This window comes from Acinonyx jubatus, chromosome B3, assembly GCF_027475565.1.
Source record: "Acinonyx jubatus isolate Ajub_Pintada_27869175 chromosome B3, VMU_Ajub_asm_v1.0, whole genome shotgun sequence".
NCBI classification, from domain to species: domain Eukaryota; kingdom Metazoa; phylum Chordata; class Mammalia; order Carnivora; family Felidae; genus Acinonyx; species Acinonyx jubatus.
Window position 1 is genome coordinate 59,636,696 of NC_069386.1, and position 18,473 is coordinate 59,655,168.

Consider the following 18,473-nt stretch of genomic DNA (forward strand, 5'->3'; position numbering starts at 1 on the left):
TAAATGAACGTGTTAGAATTAGAATTGTAAGATTTATGATCAGCAGGCTTGTAGGATAAATACCAAGACAGAGTCTGTATGCTTTTTCACTAACAAGTGAAATTGAGAATTGAGCCACATTTATTTATTATTAAAAAAATTTTTTAAACGTTTTTATTCATTTTTTGAGAGACAGAGACTGTGAGCAGGGGAAGAGAGAGAGGGAGACACAGAATCCGAAGCAGGCTCCAAGCTCTGAGCTGTCAGCACAGAGGCTGAAGTGGGGGCTCAAACCCACAGACGGAGAGATTATGACCTGAGCCGAAGTCAGATGCTTAATCGACTGAGCCACATTTACCCCTGAGCCACATATTTTATAGTAAAATTAGAATTTAAAAAAAGAAACAAGATTGTGATTCAAGTGATAAAGATTCTGAGTAAAGTCAGGCTTCCATAGCAACGTAGTTTTATCAGACATTTTTATTTTCAAGTTTATAAATCAGCAGTTCTTAGAATTGTTGGAAACAGCCCCTTCAGTATTACAGGGAGCTCTTAGTCTTTTTAAATAAGTAGACTAAGGAACTCATTCTGTGATGGCAAGGTAAAAAAATAAGTGTGGTGTAAACTGAATTTTATGATAAGTTGTCTGTCAATTTTTGCTAACCTTTTCCTTATCTCTCTTAACGATACAGCTATCTTAGTGCTTTGCCTTCTCAATATCACACAGTGTCAAGACTTTACAGGCTTTTCAAGGCTCCTCATGATATTGTTAATTAATGTGGGTGCCTCTGGCTTTGTTATATTTTCTATCTAAGAATAAAGCCTAAGGGGATTGCTTTTTTTTGCCCAAAACTTATAGGATACAAGTGAGGGGCTTTCTAATCGCAGTTGCATGCTTCCTGTACACTTTTTAACTTTCCTTTTTGTTCTCTTTCCAGTGGCATGGTTGCTCTCTGATATTTGGCGTTGTGGATCATTTAAAACAACATTTGCTCACTGACCATACAAATCCAAACTTTCAAACTCTGAAATGTCGCTGGAAGAACTGTGATGCCTTTTTCACCGCTAGGAAAGGGTCTAAACAGGTACCTGAGTGGGACTTGAGGCCGACCTGGGGTCTATTCGACAGCTCAGAGCAGGCAAACCTTTTTTGCCTTATTAGAATGTTGAGAATTGGAATAAATAGGGAGAGATTTTCCTTTTTATTATTATTATTCAGAGATTTGAGGAATAGCTTAATGAGGTTTCAGATGATGAATTAGGTAGTTTTTTGTTTTTTTTAATTTTTTTTTTTTTAACGTTTATTTATTTTGAGACAGAGAGAGACAGAGCATGAACAGGGGAGGGGCGGAGAGAGAGGGAGACACAGAATCTGAAGCAGGCTCCGGGCTCTGAGCTGTCAGCACAGAGCCCGACACGGGGCTCGAACTCACGGACCGTGAGATCATGACCTGAGTCGAAGTCGGACACTTAACCGACCGAGCCACCCAGGCGCCCGAATTAGGTAGTTTTTGAGAAAGAACCCAAAGAGAATGTTTTCAAATGTTTCAAATCCAATAACTGAACCTAGAAGTTTGTTACAGTACTCTTGTATAAGATAAGAACTCATCTTGAAGTGCATGTTTTCATGTAAGTTAGCAAAGTGCTGGGTCCTAGGTACCTTTAATGTGTGGATCTTAGAATGTGGCCATGAAGCTCTCCTTGGCTTTAACTGTCTCTTGTCCTACTATCAACTTCTCTCTCATGGGCTCTTTTCCCTTTATTCCTAGGATGCTGCAGGACACATTGAACGACATGCTGAGGATGACAGCAAAATTGATTCATGAAGCTTTTTGCCTCCCATGTTGGGAAGTTATTAATTGAACTAATTTCACATCGGCCCCTCACAGAGGCCACAATCTTCCCTTCCCCAGAGAAGGAGGGAAGGAGAAAGTTGTTACCAGCCAGGCTTACCACTAACATAAGTCTGGGCAGCTCTATGGGATGATAGTTACACTTTAAGTTCTTACTGGAGGTTTGTCCGATTTAAACAGATTTTAGGGAACCATACTTCTCTGAGACAGCATGGAATATAGTCATCTATGCTACTAGTATTCTCCAGATGTTTATTAAAAATACAGATCTTAATTGGCTACTCAGTTTGACCCATATGATTAATATGTAGTCGTTTCTTGATTTCAGTTTGCAAGTTTTAGTTTACGTTCTTATGATGGTTTAAACCCATAGTCCGGCTTTTTAAGTACAAGTTTGTTCAAATGCTAGATTTTTAGGATCAGTTTTAATTTTTTTAGTTCTAATAACTGGGTATTTAAATTAGAAGCAACTAGTTTCCTTTCTTAACGATTATGTGCAGTGTGTTTCAATATCCTCTTGCTTTGTAGATGGACAGAGCTAGCTTTAAATCTCAAAGGGACACACAGTAGATTATTAACGGCTAGAGCGACTGCTCTGCTGAAATTTTAGGAACTCAGCAGATCACATAATGACAAGTCCTCACAGATAGCACTTCCTTTCGAACCTCTGTTCAAGTTGTGATAAGAGTACTCAGTTCAAGATAGTGCACAGACCCAACGTCTACCTTGGAATTTTGCTGTTAGACCCAGGCACTCACTGCTGCAGGTATTGTCAGGCTGTTTGAACTGGAGGTATAGATCTCCTTTTCCAGTTTTTGACTCGCCAGTCCTGCTGTGGGTTTGCAGCCTTTTAGTTTGCTCCATTACAAATCCCTTTCTCCTCCACTATCTAGCTGTGCCCAGACTGTTGGCAGCCATCAAATGCTTCCTCTGGGCCCCTGGGGTGCTTTCCACCCACCTGCAGCACTCAAGAAGGGGGAGTTAGGATAAAGCATCTGAATACAGTCTTGAGGGGCTCAAGCAGGCTTCTTAGAGACTTATTTCTGAACTGGTGTCTTGCCTTCACCTTCCCTGTAGCTGGCCAAGAAGAGTGGAGCATGGTGAGGGTGAAGACGCTACTTGTCCACTGAGAGCAGACAAAATAACAAAGCCTAGTGAGACTGCTTTGTTTCTGGATTTTCTCTGGACTCTTGAGAGAAGCTATAGAAGTGTTGCTTTCTAGCCTTTTGTTTCTGGATTCTCAAAACTCTGAAAGATTCTTCAGAGTGGTAGAAGGGAGAAGAGCTCAGTGCCACATACCAGGCTTCGGGATGTGACACCTGCTGTTTTCTAGGATCGCGTAGCGTGCAGGTTTATCTCCACCCCTTTTAGTGCACACACACACCTACTCACATGTCTTCACTCAGGCTCTAGGGCTGGGGGACTTCATGAAGCATTCATGGATAGGTTTCAAGAGGGTATGAAATCGTACGCAAGTATGTGTTCTTTTTTTCCAGGAAGAGCTCCAGGGGTTCTTACTGGAGCCAAAAAAAAAAAAAAAAAGCTAATCTAAGAGCTACTACTAAATAACGAATGGCCCCAAAAGCTGTTTACTTCTATCCTTGTGAATAGGAAGACTTTTGACCAGACTATTGATGTTTGCATGATACCTGAGAGAGAAAGGAGAAGATTCTCTTGCATAAAATGTATTTGTGCCGTTTCTGTATGCGATTAAGAAGCTTTCTTACCTCTCCTCCTCATTTCTGGTACGGATGAGCAGGGAAGCCAGGCTGTCATGTGGGTTTGGGAAGGGGGATTTCCCAGGAAAGCTGTCAGAAATTATTACTACACCTGGCATTTTATTCAGGGCTGTCGTGAAGCTGCATTTCTGTGTTGATTGGTCAGTGTGTTAAGACAGTCTTGCATACTCTGTTACGTGTAGGTGCTCTTCTGTCCTGCCTGAGGACAAGTCTGAAAAGATGAGCGTGGTGGAGCCTTTGGACAGCAGGAAGGGGATATGTGAGGTGTTGGGCAATCGTGGGGAACCTTTGAAGGTATGATAGAATCAATAACAACTGATTTGGGTTTAATTTTGGTAGAATTGTGCATAGTCTATCTGCCTTTGTGTGTGCAGGGTGAATGTTCCTTGGACGTGTGTATGCGTGTGGGCACCTATACCTGTAATGCTTTTCCTCATTTCACACACACACACAATTTGAGGCCATGGTAAAAATGTCTTTGTTTCAAGAATGTGTGAAATTCTTTTATTGCAGGTTAGTGTGTTATCCTAAGTGCACTATTTGAGCCCTCTGTTTAGAAATAAAGGCACCATAAGCATCTTGGCTGCTTATGGTGGTGTTATTACTTTTAGGGGTCTTGAAAGGTATGCAGAACTTTGACTATTTTTTGTCTTTTACAGTGTCTTAACTGATGCTAGCCCTCTGTCTTCACTTAGCGAAGAGGGGTGGCTCAGGATTTTGCCTTGACTTGGTATTTAGTGCTTAACGAAGGAAGGTGTTAACATGACCTGACAAAACCCAACTCATTTCTTGTAAGGAGTTGGAGGCCATTTTTAGAATGTTATCTTTAATTGCCTGTGCCTACTTCTAACGGCTAGAAGCCAAGAAAACTGTGGTTATCAGTCCTTTTGTGTGCTTATGCTAGCGTTTTAATGGCAGTTTGTTATGACAAGCTATCAGTCACTTCAAGTTTTATCCCAGAGTTTTTAATCAGGTTCAAAACTTATTTTGGCACTCCTCTACTCAGTTAGAAAGCAGTTAAGCACCTAAGAGCAAAGAATTCTCTCCAACTGATGTTACTTGAAACTGAGGAAACGCCATTGCTACTACAGTCCTACTTTTGTGGGGAAAATATTTTTCTGCCTCAGAAGTGAGCAGTTAAGTGTTTAGCTCCTGACCTTCCTGTAATTTATAGGCAATATTATCGCTGTTCACGTGATTGTTTGTCTAACAGAGGGGGCTTTTTTGTTTTTGTTTTGGGATATTGTATACAGTAGACAAGTTTAGTGAGTAGGTATGTGGACAATGTGGTGGGAGTAGGTATACAACACTTAGTGGAATGGTACAGTATATTTTATGGAAAAGAATTCATCGGAGGGGAGATCAAAGTATCTTGTGAAGTGGGATTTAAACAGCACATATCCTCTTGGTTTGCTCAAATCACTATAATTTGTATGCGCATACTTAAAAATTTTGTTTCTGCTACCAAAAGGAGACCTCCTAAAACTGTTAACATACAAAGGCCATGCCTGCCACATGGGTAAAATTGTGATTTCATCCCTGCCCCAAATGATCACGATTTTCAGGATTTCAGAGAAGCTGTCTGATGGATATGATAGAAGCCATGATGGATGTGGTTTGGGTTGTATGAGTTCCACATGCAAGTGGATGTGAAATCTTGGTGTAAACCAAACATAGTGCTTACCAGACAGTAACCTCTAACCTCACCTCCAGCCCCCAAGTCTGTGGCCCTGCTGGGTCACATGACAACTGACTCCTAGATTTGCCCTAAATTCAAGGCCGTAGCCCAGTTGAATCAGTGGGGGAGGAAGTTAAGGAGGAAAGGCTGTTGAAGATCTTTCTCCTGCTTAAGAGAAATATATGCCCTAGAGCTGCTCCAGTACCCTTGGTCTCTGAATTTTTTTATATATTGAATATGGATTAGAAGAATGAAATCAGATGACATTTGACTGCAAAAATGTTTATAAGCAAATAGCTTAGCCTTCTTACATTTTGGTATAAAGCTGTGAACTTCATAACTTTGTAAAGCAAGATATAAAGCAAATACAAGAGGAAAATAAAGTACTTTTACTAATTGTTTACTTTTGCTACCTTATCTGGATATTAATAGCCCACCCTTTCTTTTCCATGTTGGAATAGACAGTAAGAAGAAAACTGGGTGGGAAACACAAGATGGTTATAGATACGCCACAGACCACAATCCAGATAAGTTTGGCAAACAGCTACATTTATGGATTTGTCCAAGGTCGTAAAACAGGTTAGTTAGTTAATGGAAGAGCAAGATTAAAACTACATCTCTGGGGTTCGAGATGGCTGTGTAGAAGACCCTGAGTTCACCTCCTCCCAGGTAGAACAACAAATTTACAGCTATAGAGGGAATAATTTTCCTCTGTAAAGGACCTGAGGACTAGATTAACAGCACCTCCAAAAGAAAAGATACAAGAGATGCATTGAGACAGGTAGGAGAGGCAGAAACTCATTCACCCTCTGGATCCTACCTGAGGTACAGCCACCCACTATTGGGAAGGGATCCGAAAAATTGAGCTTTCCCTTGAGGGGTGAAGGGAGTATGCCCCACTTTAGGCACCCAGACCCTTGTGTCTGGCACCAGAAAGACAGACTCTCAAAACACCTGATGTTGAAAATCAACAGGGATCATGTCCAGGGAGACTATAGAACTGTAGGGAACAAAGAATCTACTGTTAAAGGGCTCACAGGCCCACCCACTCATCCTGAGATCCAGTGCAAAAATAATTTGAAAAGTGCCTAGACTCTGACAGAGGGAGAGACCCACTTGCTAATCCTAAAGTGGCAAACAGGCAAGAACCTGCAGTGACTTTCTCTGGGGATGGAAGCACTGGCTGGTGCCATTTTTGCAATCTTCTAACCAGCTGGTGGGCACCATTTTTGGTGCTCACCCTGTAGCCTCCTAGCACTGGTGAGCATACTCCGTGTGCCACTGAACCGATGCAAGCAGCCACACCACAAAGGGGCCAGGTGAGTACACTGCAACTGGGCTGGGCATGTTCCACCCTCCCTGTGCAGCAGCTGTGCCCCAACCAGATGGACTCAATAGATACACACAGAACGTTCCATTCAAGCAGCAGAATACACATCCTTCTCAAGTGCACATGGAACAGTCTCCAAGATCGATCATGAGCTAGGCAACAAAACAAGTCTCAATGAATTCAGGATTGAAATCCTATCAGGCATCTTCTCCAACTACAATGGTATGAAACTAGAAATCAAATACAAGAAAACTGGAAAAACTAGAAAACTGGAAAAACACAAAAATAGGGACACTAAACAATATGCCGCTGAACAATCAGTAGGTCATTGAAGAGATCAAAGATATATATCTATATCTATATATATCTTATATGTATATCTCATATATATGATATATATAATATATATGAGATATATATCACATATATATATAAGATATATATATATCTTAGGTTTATATATATATAAACCTAGAGACAAATGAGAACAGAAGTAAGACCTACCAAATTCTGTGGGATGCATCACAGGCCTACCTCAAGAAAAATAAAAATCCCAATCTAATATTCTAGTTAAAATAATGTATAAAAAGAAAAAACAAAGCCCAAAGTAAGTAGGAGGGAGGAAACAAATATCAGAGTGGAAATAAATGAAATAGAGACTGCAACGCAGTAGAAAGGTCAGTGACTAAGAGCTGCTGCATTGACAAGATAAAACTGACAAACCTTTAGCCACACTCACCAAGAAAAAAAGGACTCACAATCAGAAAGAAAGGGAGGAGACATTGCAACTGATACCACAGAAGTATAAATTTAAGAGACTATGAACACCAACAAATTTGACGACTTGGGAGAGATGGATCAATTCCTAGAAACATACCACCTACCGATGCTGAATCAAGAAGAGATAGAAAATCTGAACAGACTGGTTACTAGTAAGGAAACTAAATCAATAATCAAAAACCTCCCAACAAACAAAAGTCCAGGACCAGATGGCTTCAGTGGTGAATTCTACCAAACATTCAAAGAAGAATTAATACCCATTCTTTAAGAAGAATGGGTAGTAATTCTCAGATTCTTCAAAACAAACAAAAAACAGGAGGAGGGAACACTCTCAAACTCATTTTACAAGGCCATTATTACCCTAATGCCCAAACTAGACAAGGATGCCACTAGAAAATTACAAGCCAATATTCCTGATGAATAGACATTCAAAAATCCTCAACAGAATACTAGCAAATCGAATTAATACATTAAAAGGATCATGTCTTGGGGTGCTTGGGTGGCTGAGTTGGTTAAGCGTCCAACTTCAGCTCAGGTCATGGTTTCACAGTTTGTGGGTTTGAACCCCAGGTCGGGTTCTGTGCTGACAGCTCAGAGCCTGGAGCCCACTTCAGATTCTGTGTCTCCTTCTCTCTCTACCCCTCCCCCACCCATGCTCATGCGCATGCACTTTCTCTCAAAAATAAACATTTTTAAAAAGGAATCATATCCCCCCCAAAATAAAAGGATTGGGGCACCCAGGTGGCTCAGTCGGTTGAATGTCTGACTTTGGCTCAGGTCATTATCTCAGTTCATGGGTTCAAGCCCTGCACCGGGCTCTGTGCTGACAGCTCAGAGCGTGGAACCTGCTTCAGATTCTGTGTGTCCCTCTCTCTCTGCCCCATCCCCACTCATGCTCTGTCTCTCTCTGTCTTAAAAATAAATAAAACACTAAAAAAAAAAATAAAAGGAGGGGCACCTGGGTGGCTCAGTCGGTTAAGTGTCCGACTTCAGCTCAGGTCACGATCTCGCGCTCCATGAGTTTGAGCCCCGTGTTGGGCTCTGGGCTGATGGCTCAGAGCCTGGAGCCTGCTTCCGATTCTGTGTCTCCCTCTCTCTCTGCCCCTCCCCCGTTCATGCTCTGTCTCTCTCTGTCTCAAAAATAAATAAACGTTAAAAAAAGTTTAAAAAAAATAAAAGGATCATACCCATGATCAAATGGGATCTATTCCAGTAATACAGGGTGGTTCAACATCTGTAAATCAGTGTTATTCACCACATTAACAAAAAGAAGGATAAAAACATGATCATCTCAATAAATGGAGAAAAAGCATTTGACAAAATTCAACATTCATTTATGATAACAATATAGTCAATGGGGAAAAGCTGCAAGCATTTTGTCTAAGATTAGGAACAGGACAAGGATGCTCACTTAACCACTTTTATTCAACATAGTATTAGAAGTCCTAGCCAGACAATTTGGTGAGAAAAAGATATGCATCCAGATCAGAAGAAGAAATAAAACTGTCACTATTTGCAGATGACATGATATTATACGTAGAAAGCCCTAAAGATCCTGTAAAAAAAACAAACAAACAAAAACAAAAAAACTTGGAATAAAAAATTCAGTACAGTTGCAGGATACAAAATCAATATACAAAAACATGTTGTATTGCTAAACAGTAATAATGAACTATCAAAAATCCAGAAAACAATCCCTATTTACAGTTGCATCAAAAAGAATAAAATGCCTAGCAATAAATTGAACTAAGGAGGTAAAACACTTACACATTGGTAACTACAAAACATTAATAAAAGAAATTGGAGACACAAATAGATACTCAATACTTCTGGATTGGAGGAATTAATATGGTTACAATGCCTATGTTACCCAAAGCAATCCATAGATTTTAATGAATCCCTACCAAAACACCAATGACATATTTCAGGGAATAGAACAATCTTCAAATTTGTATGAAACCACAAAAGAACCCCAAAATGCAAGGCAATCTTGACAAGACCCAAGCTGGAGGTATCATTGCTTCCTGGTTTCAAACCATTCTACAAAGCTATAGGAGTCATACAGTATGGTACCAGCACAAAAACAGATACACAGATCGATGCAGCAGAAATGAGAGCCCAGAAATAAACCCACACCTATATGGGCAATTAATTTCTGACAAAGTGAAAACATACAGTGAGAAAGGACAGTCTCTTCAATACCTAGTGGTGGGAAAACTGATCAGCCACATGCAAAAGAATGAAACTAGACCATGGTCTTCTACCATACGCAAATATTAACTCAAAACGGATCAAAGGCTTGAATCTGAGACCTGAAACCATAAAATTCTTGGGAAAAAAACATAGGTGGTAAGCTCCATGACATCCTCTTAGTAATGTTTTTGTGATCAGACTCGAAAGGCAACAGAAACAAAAGCAAAAATAAGTGCAACCATATCAAGTTAAAAAGGTTCTGCACAGTGAAGGAAACATCATCAAAACAAAAAAGCAACTTACTAAATGGGAGAACATAATTGGAAATTATACATCTGGTAAGGGGTTCAGATCTAAAATATGTAAAGAGCTCAGGTAACTCAACCACAACAAAAGACCCAATTAAAAAATGGGCAGATGATCTGAATAGACATTTCTCCAAAGAAGACATTCAGATGGTCAACAGGCACATGAAAAGATACTCAACATCATTCATTATTAGGGAAATGTAAAAACCACCATGAGTTATCACCTCACATCTGTCAGCTCTGTGCTATTATCAAAAAGATAATAAGTGTTGGTGAGGATGTAGAGGAAAGGGAACCCTCATACAGTCGGTGGGTTATAAGTTGTTGCAGCCACTATGGAAAAGATACATGCACCCCTATGTTCACTGCAGCATTTTTTACAATAGCCAAGATATGGAAACAACCTATATGTCCATCAGTGGATGCATGGATAAAGAAGATGTGGTGTATATCTATGGAATACTACTGAGCTTTAAAAAAAAAACAAAATGAAATCTTGCTCTTGGCAACAACATAGGTGGACCTTGAGAGTATTAAGCTAAGTGAAATAAATCAGAAGGAGAAAGACAAATACTGTATGATTTTGCTCATATGTGGAATCACAAAAACTCAGATACAGAAACAGACCTGTGGTTACCAGAGGGGAAGGGGTTTAGGGGGTGGGGCACTAGGGGATAGGTATGAAAGAGGGTTGCTTCTAGGGTAATGGATGGTAAGCAGATTTTGGGGTGATCACTTTGTAGTGTATACACATGTCAAATTCTAGTGTCGTATGCCTGACACGCATAACTCCCAAAAAAACTGCACCTACATCATGGTTTCGTTACACTCAGGTAACCAGCCCCTCCAGTTATAAGGTGACCCATTTATTCTTGCTATTCTGTACACCAACAGCTGTTCCCCTTCCTTTCCTCATCGATCTTGGAAAGTATCTGAGTGATTCCCATGTTCAAGAAATACCAGTAGGCATGGTTAACACGGGGCCCAGGTTTTGTTTGTGTATGTGTATGTTTCTGGCTGATATCTAAATGTGAGAAAACAAAAACACAACCAAACCAGCCATACACATGCCTTTATTTAGATCAACTCTTTTCAGAATGCAGCCAAACTTATGAGTCATACAGCCCAAAGTATCCAGCCCTCTTCCACTGAGCTAGTTTATCCCGGAGCGGGCCCATCCTGAAACAATCAGAACCAAGTACTAGTTTGGTTACTGTCCCATGAGTGGGACAACATGAAGGTGATGGAGGACTCTAGCACAGCAAATGCTGAGTGCCATTGGCAAATGCTTCCGGGAACAGCCTAGGGCCAGCTAAGGAACTTCCTTCAGAACTGAGGCCACTCAGATTCTGAGCAAGCCTGTCAGCTGGGCTACAACTACCTGAGGCAGACAGACACTTGCCTCCATTTGGCAAAGGGACAAAATTGTTCTCCCTCGTTCCTTAACTGAAGGGTCAGTGTGGGCGTGACAGATGGACAGATGCCCTGAGGCTGAGTGGGGAGTGAAGTAGAGGAGGAAAGAGACCAAGGAGGCGCCTGGAGGCTTGCGGCAGGGGGTGGGGGTGGGGGGGTAGGTGCAGCTACTGTGTCCTTTGAGGTAAGTGGCTGTAGCTATATTGGATGAAATGGAAATCCTGAGTGATCTGTATGGCCTTGGGTGAGGCCAGCTTGGTTCAGGCATACATGGTGAGCTGCAGCCACTGAAAGAGGAAGTCCCAGGATCAGAATGTGAACAAGAAAAGAGAGCCCAACCTTAAGGGTGTGATAGGGTAGGGGGAAAGGGACATCCCCAGCATGCCAGACACTGGGAAGATTTTTCTAAGAAGCAGTGGTTTATGGCATGCTTCTCCGATCTCTACTAGAAAGGTATATTTTCCAGCCTAAAAGCTTTTAGGATCCAAGTTCCCGTTGGAGACTTCTCCCAGTATGCATTCCCTACGAGCCACATTCCCAGCTGAGCTTCCCTTTCCATTCCGTTCCCGTTCCATCCCACCACCTCCACTGATTCCTCCACCCTGAATTTGAAGGCGTGTGGTGAGTGTACTGCTTCTATTAGGCTTTACCTCTAGAACGTTGAGTTTGATGATACCGTCTCCATCCTTGTCAAATGCATTGAAAGCTCCTGTGTGGAAGAATGCACAGGCCAGAGGCCAGTTAAAGAGTCCCTTCCCCTCCAGTATTATAACTTTTCTTAAGAGGACTGTGTACTAAGTGTTGTCCTTCAGCACAAAAATCTGCTGGGCCGAGTACCAACCATCATCCTCCCTTTGCCAGCCCATTCTGAGCTTAAAGAGAGTCTGTGCTTTTGTTCAGACCCTGTTGGATGGAGTAGACTAGAAGATGATCAGGCCGAGATTCCTATTGCGGCTCCTCTCACTGTGGGGGGAGGGGCACAAGAGTGCAGAAAGGTAGCCCCCACACTTACTGAACATGCCCTCCAGCCTGACGAAGCAGCAGATGAAGCTGTCAAAGTCGATGTTCATGTGCTTGTCTGCATACCGCATGGTGATGATGTCGTAGAGCTGGCTGTTGAGGTGGAATCCTGTAGGGGGCAGCACGGGAGAGGACGAAGGAGGCTGAGGATTAGCCTGGCATTCTATTTTCCCTGCCTCTCAGCCACTCTGGTCTGGAGGATGAGAAGCACTTTCTCCTTCCTTTGGCTAGTAGGCCCCTAGCGGCCTTCTGCCCCCACCCTCCAGTTCCTGCTTCCACCAGCCGGAGTCCACATCCCCACCACCCACTTGCTTCCCCAGCACCTGCATCATTGACTGCATTTCGCATCTCATAGCTGTTGATGGTACCAGACTGGTCTGTATCATAGTGTTTGAAAATTTTCTGGCAATAGAAAATTTCAGGACAGAGGTCACATAGTAACCCCCTGAATTAACCCCCTCTTTCACTCCCTTGCTTCGTTCTCTGCTCACCTGCCAGGCTTTAATCTTCTTCCAAAGGTGATGGAACTCTTGCAAGTTCAGCCTCCCAGAGCCATCTGTCTGGAGGAAGGAGGTCAGGGCTACAGGGCACACATAGCGAAATCCCCCTGGGTTGGAAGGAAGGGGGGTCTAGGGGACTACAGGGAAGGTCGCCTCACAGGAAGGCTCTGCCCCAGATATCCTACCCACTGTCCTGTCCTGGGGTTTAACCCTCCCCTCCACACCTTCTCAGTTAGTGTCTGCTCTAAAACCCAAGGAGCCTGTCTCCTAAGGACCATTTTTGCTCGGGCAGGGCCTTAGGCAGAATCCCAGGCCTGAGGTGAGGGCAGAAGTTAGGGGCTGGTTACAACCCAATGTCCTGCCCAGCTGTGCCTCCTCCAACGGCCCCTCTTTCTCACTGGGCACCCCTCATTGTTGCTTTGGCCCCCAGGGGCTGCATGGGGTGGGGGGAGGGTGGCGGGAAGGATACATCCATGAGAGCAATCATGCTACGGCAGGACTCCAGCGTGAACCCTTGTGTCTTCAGGTCCTTATCTGGGAGGTATGGAGAAGAGTGAGGAGCTTCTTTCAGATAACTGGACACACACTCATTGCCTGCCCGTCCTCCACACACAGTCTGAGCCACTCACGTTTGTTCACAACCGTGTTAAGGATATTCTTGAGCTCATCTGCACAGACCTCCATATCCTGAGGAGGAAGGGAGTAGAGAATGACAGTCCAAGGGGACAGTAGCTGATGGAACAGAGGGTTTGCAAAACAAATCCCAGCTCTCCATGTTGGTAAAGTCCCTGTCAGTGCTATTCTGTCATGGGAGGCTGGGGTTTTTCCAAGGAAGACACAGCACCCTCAGTGTCCAGACCACAGTGGGCAGCTCAGAGCAAAAAGGCCTCCGAGGCACCCAAGTGGATGTTGGTCTAAACTCAAGGACCTGAGGATTTGTGTGTGGATTTCTGTGGCACACATGCATATCCCCCGTTTCCACCAAAAGCCAGAAGGACCCCTACTGAACAATAATGAAATAACTGGTCATCAGAGCAGCTAATCAAGGAGAGGAGCCTCTGTAGGAGTCCAGGTTGGCGGTACTCACCTCGCCTGCTATCTGCCTAAAAATGTTCCGGAACTGCTGCTGCTCCTCAGTCTCTTGGCCGGTGTTGCCAGGCCATGGCTGTGGAAGCACAAAGGAAAAGTGGTTCACAGTGATCAGGGAGACAGACAGACCCACGAGGAAAGTTCCTTTGGGTCGAGGGAGCCAGAGTGCCTAAACCAGCCCTAGGTGGCAGCAGGAACTGGGTACAGGACAAATGGCTTTTCTCAGTTGAACCTAGTGAGCCGGAGTGACAATCCTCTAGGCCCAGCGACCCTTCGCTCCAGACATCCCAGCCAGAGGAGTTAGATAAGCCATGCCGACATGCAGACAGCCCCCTTGGTCTTCTCTCCCCACCCCCACCACTGTTTTGAGCTTGACCATCCGAACCAAATGAGCTCTAGAAGGAAAAAGGGGACCAGACCATTTTGGTACTTCCTGCCACCTCTGTCATCAAGGCCAAATCCTCAGAGGATGCCCACATGCCACGATGGAGAAGGACATTCCACGATGGACATTCCACGATGGAGGAGGTGGCCCCGGATTGATCTGTGGACTTTGGTCCCTCAGCCTCATCTCCACTAAAGCTTTATATGACCTCCTCTCCCCACATCAATCTAATACCCTTCCCTGGGCTCCACAGGACTCCAGTGCGGATGTCCATCCCTTTTCTGCTACTATTCTTTATCCCCTCGTTGTCAAGAGCTCGAGGACACCACGGCACAGGAGTTGTTCTGTCTTGGGCTCTCTCAAGCTGGCTGTGTCCCAGGCTCTGCCTTCCTTTTCCTTTGCTGTCCTGGCTGGGGGGCTCCAGTGGGCAGGCTTAGCCTGTCCTTCCCAGGCCTGGGACTGGCTTGGTGTGGCTGCCAACCCCTCAAGACATTCGCCCAAGCAGCATCCCAAATTTTAGGAGAACGTGATGAGAGAAAAGGTCAGTGGGATAAATCCAAACCTGCAGACATTAAAGGGATACCCCACCATACAGCCCCTCCAATCCAGAGGCCCCCACTGTTTGCTAGCCACCCCATTCATGCCACATGCTCAAAAACCTGTGGGGATTTCTCTGGCTTATCAGGGCTTGCTTTGTCTCTGCCCTCCTCTGATTCCTGGTCCACACCCAGTTCCTTGTTGCTGTTTGCTCTGTCCGAAACGAAGATGATGGGCTGGAGAGAAGAGGGAAGTGGGGAAGGGGCAGGAAGGAAGCAAGGATTACAGGCTGAGCGGGCACATGGAGGCAGCCTCCCTCCTAGAGCGGCTTCGTCCAGTGAAGAGGAAAAGAGCAGAGCTGGGAGCTCTTGAACCTCAGTTCAAGCTCCATCCCTGCCGCTAACAAGCTGTGTGACTTGGGGTAAGATGCTAAGTCTCTCTGGACCTCAGGTCCTTATCTCCTGATGGTAGACCTAGGAGGGTTCGACAAGGTAGGTAGTACCTGTGAAAACGCTAAGAATGTTAAAAGTAGTGAGATCCACTACAATGATGTTCTATTATTTTTAGGCTTTTTTTTTTTCAAATGGAAACACTGTTCAAATTAAATTTCCCCAGAAACCCAGTGTATCTCACGTCATTAAAAACAAGCCTCTCTGCTTGATGAAGAGGGCAGAGCTCTTTTCCCTCAGCACACCTGTATCAGCTGTGGCAGCTACGGAGGCACCTCCAAGGAACCTCTGCGACACTGCAGAGGACAGACTGAAAAAAGGACTGCGATTAATGGCTGAGAGGTCAGAACACAGGGCTAAAATTCCAGTCCTGTCCTCACAAACGAGCAATAACCTCTCTGGCCTCCCGTAATGCATCCATTAATGCGGATAACAGAACCTGCTCGGCCTTTCTCATAGGGCTCTGGTGGGGATCGCATGCGAGGCTGAATATAGAGCTACTGCAAAAACACTGAAGATGCTACCCAAATATAAGGGATATTTTCAAGACATGCTCAAGCAAGTGAAGAGGACACAAAAAGAGCAGAGAGCGGCTGCCATGCTGTGCCACCCTTCGTTGGTGCCATCACCCCACAGGGAAAGCCAGAGGAAGGCAAGGCTATAGGGGCTCATGGCTGCAGTGCAGAGAGCAATGCGGCAGTCAGAATCTCTCTAAGCAAAAAAGCAATGGGACCGGTTTCTGAATCCCCTTCTGCCTTTCCATGTGGTTCATCTAGAACTGCACAAATGGTCAGACCTACAGAAACAGCTCCTAGAACTTTGGCTCCCAGCAGGCCCCAACAGCCCTGGCTTGCTCTACCTTCCAAGCAAAGGGTCTTGTGCAAGCAAATGATGCCTGTGAGGATCCTAGAGCAACTGTGGGTCACAGTTGGAGGGGAAATGTGTGCCTATGGATATGGTTTGGCCATGGTGTGGCCATGAATCACCCCTGCCAGGCACACATCTCTGGGCCCAAGTGTGGGTCTGGAAAACACAGGTCTTGGAGTGTAAGGGGCCTGCACCAGATCAGTGAGGGCAAGAAACATGGGTTTGGGGGCAGATCGATGTGGCTTCCAGTTTCCCCATTCATTAGTTGTTTCTTTGGCAAGTCTCTTCACTTCTCTGAATACTTGTAAAGTATCTATAAAAGGGGAATAGTCATAGCGCCCACCTTGTAGATACTGTTGTAACTGAAAACAATGTATGTTTTACCCCTATCACAGCGCCTGCTGCATGGTAGGTGTTTGATCAGTGTCAGCTCTGGTCTGCACCAGCGTGAACACTTAGAGGACCTCTATGGTAGATCCTTCCAGGCACCACCATAAAACACTAATGCCAAACCTCATCCGAAGGCCTGTGGCTAACTACCTCATGGGCCCGAGGATGCCCAAAGGTCAGTAATTTCTGTATAGCACTCTGAGCAGTCAAACCAAAATTCTGAAAGGGTTAGTCATCACTATAGACCCTGGGGACAAGGGGAAGGTTATGGGGTACATGGAGCTGGGATATAGGAGGGGATTTGAGTTGCTAAACAACTGTACTTCTGAATTCCAAAACCACACAAAGGAAACAATGCCGCTGGTCCCAGATGAAAGCTTTGTTCTGAGGTCCCTGAGATGCTCTTACCACACATGGTCACCTTTAGCAATGGTGTCCTCATAGCAAAGTGGTTATAATCAGGACACTGAGGCCCTGGTGAATCAATGGATCATAGCAACCTCCCTAGACCCCAAGAGGGGAAGCTGTCCAAGTAGCTCTCATTCCCCATGAAACCAGTCAAGTTGATCAGCAACTCTGAGGCTATGAGGGTGAAGTTCTCTTTCCCTTTCTCCATTGCTACCTGGACATAGGTCTGTTGGGTTCCATGGCTTTGAGGAGCAGGCTTATGGAGAGGTTGCTTGCCTAGAAAGGGATGTGGAACAAGCTTCACCTGGAACGAGAGCCCTGGTCGTGACTTAGCCTCTCTGGGCATCCTCTGTCATCCCCTACAGAGCAGGCTAAGGAAACAGGAGGAGTGGGGAGGAGGCAGGGAATGGAAAGGAGGGAGAAGGAGCAGTCCTGCCTCCAGAGCAAGCACCTGGCATCTCAAGACTCTCTCCATGGAAACCCTCACACACCTGTCTCACTGTACCCTGGGAAACACAAACAGTTGCTTTTCCCCCCTACCCCAAAGAATCAAGCCCTGCTTAGCATTTCTGAGAAAGAAGGGGTGCTCCTGGTTTTTGCAAGAGCCCCCATATCAGGCCCATTTTCACTGGTTGGCCATCCTCCTCCTCCCTCATATGAAAGGTGAGCATGGTGGTTCAGGGCAGACTCTGGAGCCAGACTGCCTGGGCTCTTAGTGCTGCTTCTGCCACACTTGGACAATTTAGGGGATCCATCTGTACCTTTTCTTTCTCTGAAAGTGGGGAGGATAACAGTACCAATGTCATGGGGTTGTTGTGAGGATTGAGCATATCCATGGAAAGCACCTGGAAGAGTGCCTGGCCCGTAGCCTTCACCTGGCCAGTGTTAGCTAACATTGGTCCACACCCTTAGCTGTGACCTGGGCCCAGGAAGGCGAGGTGGGGGTCAGTGAGGGAAGAGGCAAGTCTGGTACACATGCTGTCACACACACACATGCACAAACACACTCTGCTGTCTACCCACTCACCCTGTTACACCCACCTTGGTTTTTTTCTTTTTCTGCATAAGGAAAGGAAACAACAAATGCAGAATAAGTGAAAATCAAGTTTCCAGAAAACCCAGTGGCTTTTGACTTCCCTGTGATTTGGGCCTCAGCTTGGAGTGAGGCTCTGGGGTCCAGAAATCTGGGCCACACAGAGCCAAAAGAGGCCTGGAGGGTGAAGGGAGGTCAGAGTTCTACATGCTCAGAGACTGGTGGCCACTCTGGTGGCCATTCTTATAGTCCACTCCTATTAGACACAGCCAAGCAAAGGAATCTTCGGGCTAAAGTTTTATATTTTTAAGTGAAGTTAGTTTCTAAAACACCAAAAAAAGTGGCTCACCCAAACTGGCCTGAAAATGAATTTTGCTTGACTTCCAGAGTTTGGGGGGGTTTGTTTTGTTTTAATTTTTTAAAACTCTTTTTAAGTTGGCTTCATGTCTAACATGGGGCTCAAACTCACAACCCCGAGATCAAGAGTTGCGTGCTCTACTGAGTGAGCCAGCCAGGCACCCC

General features: G+C 44.7%; 2 protein-coding genes across 7 annotated transcripts in view; one reads left to right on the top strand and one right to left on the bottom strand.

The window, feature by feature from the left end:
* Positions 1-5,652, top strand: part of ZNF106 (zinc finger protein 106) — a 65,050-nt gene extending 59,398 nt beyond the window's left edge. For all 6 annotated transcript variants that reach the window (XM_015064884.3, XM_027067017.2, XM_015064885.3 and 3 more), the window contains 2 exons: positions 918-1,064; positions 1,749-5,652. In XM_015064884.3, the coding sequence (XP_014920370.2) occupies positions 918-1,064; positions 1,749-1,805 (204 nt within the window). In that variant the 3' untranslated portion in view covers positions 1,806-5,652. The remainder of the gene's footprint in view (positions 1-917; positions 1,065-1,748) is intronic.
* A 5,266-nt stretch (positions 5,653-10,918) lies between these two features.
* Positions 10,919-18,473, bottom strand: part of CAPN3 (calpain 3) — a 49,745-nt gene continuing 42,190 nt past the window's right edge. Inside the window, exons 15-24 of the mRNA XM_015064887.3 lie at positions 17,960-17,977; positions 14,927-15,040; positions 13,881-13,958; positions 13,423-13,480; positions 13,263-13,327; positions 12,785-12,853; positions 12,617-12,695; positions 12,286-12,402; positions 11,924-11,982; positions 10,919-11,560 (exon numbers count right to left, since the gene is read on the bottom strand). Of these exons, the coding sequence (XP_014920373.2) occupies positions 11,534-11,560; positions 11,924-11,982; positions 12,286-12,402; positions 12,617-12,695; positions 12,785-12,853; positions 13,263-13,327; positions 13,423-13,480; positions 13,881-13,958; positions 14,927-15,040; positions 17,960-17,977 (684 nt within the window). The 3' untranslated portion in view covers positions 10,919-11,533. The remainder of the gene's footprint in view (positions 11,561-11,923; positions 11,983-12,285; positions 12,403-12,616; positions 12,696-12,784; positions 12,854-13,262; positions 13,328-13,422; positions 13,481-13,880; positions 13,959-14,926; positions 15,041-17,959; positions 17,978-18,473) is intronic.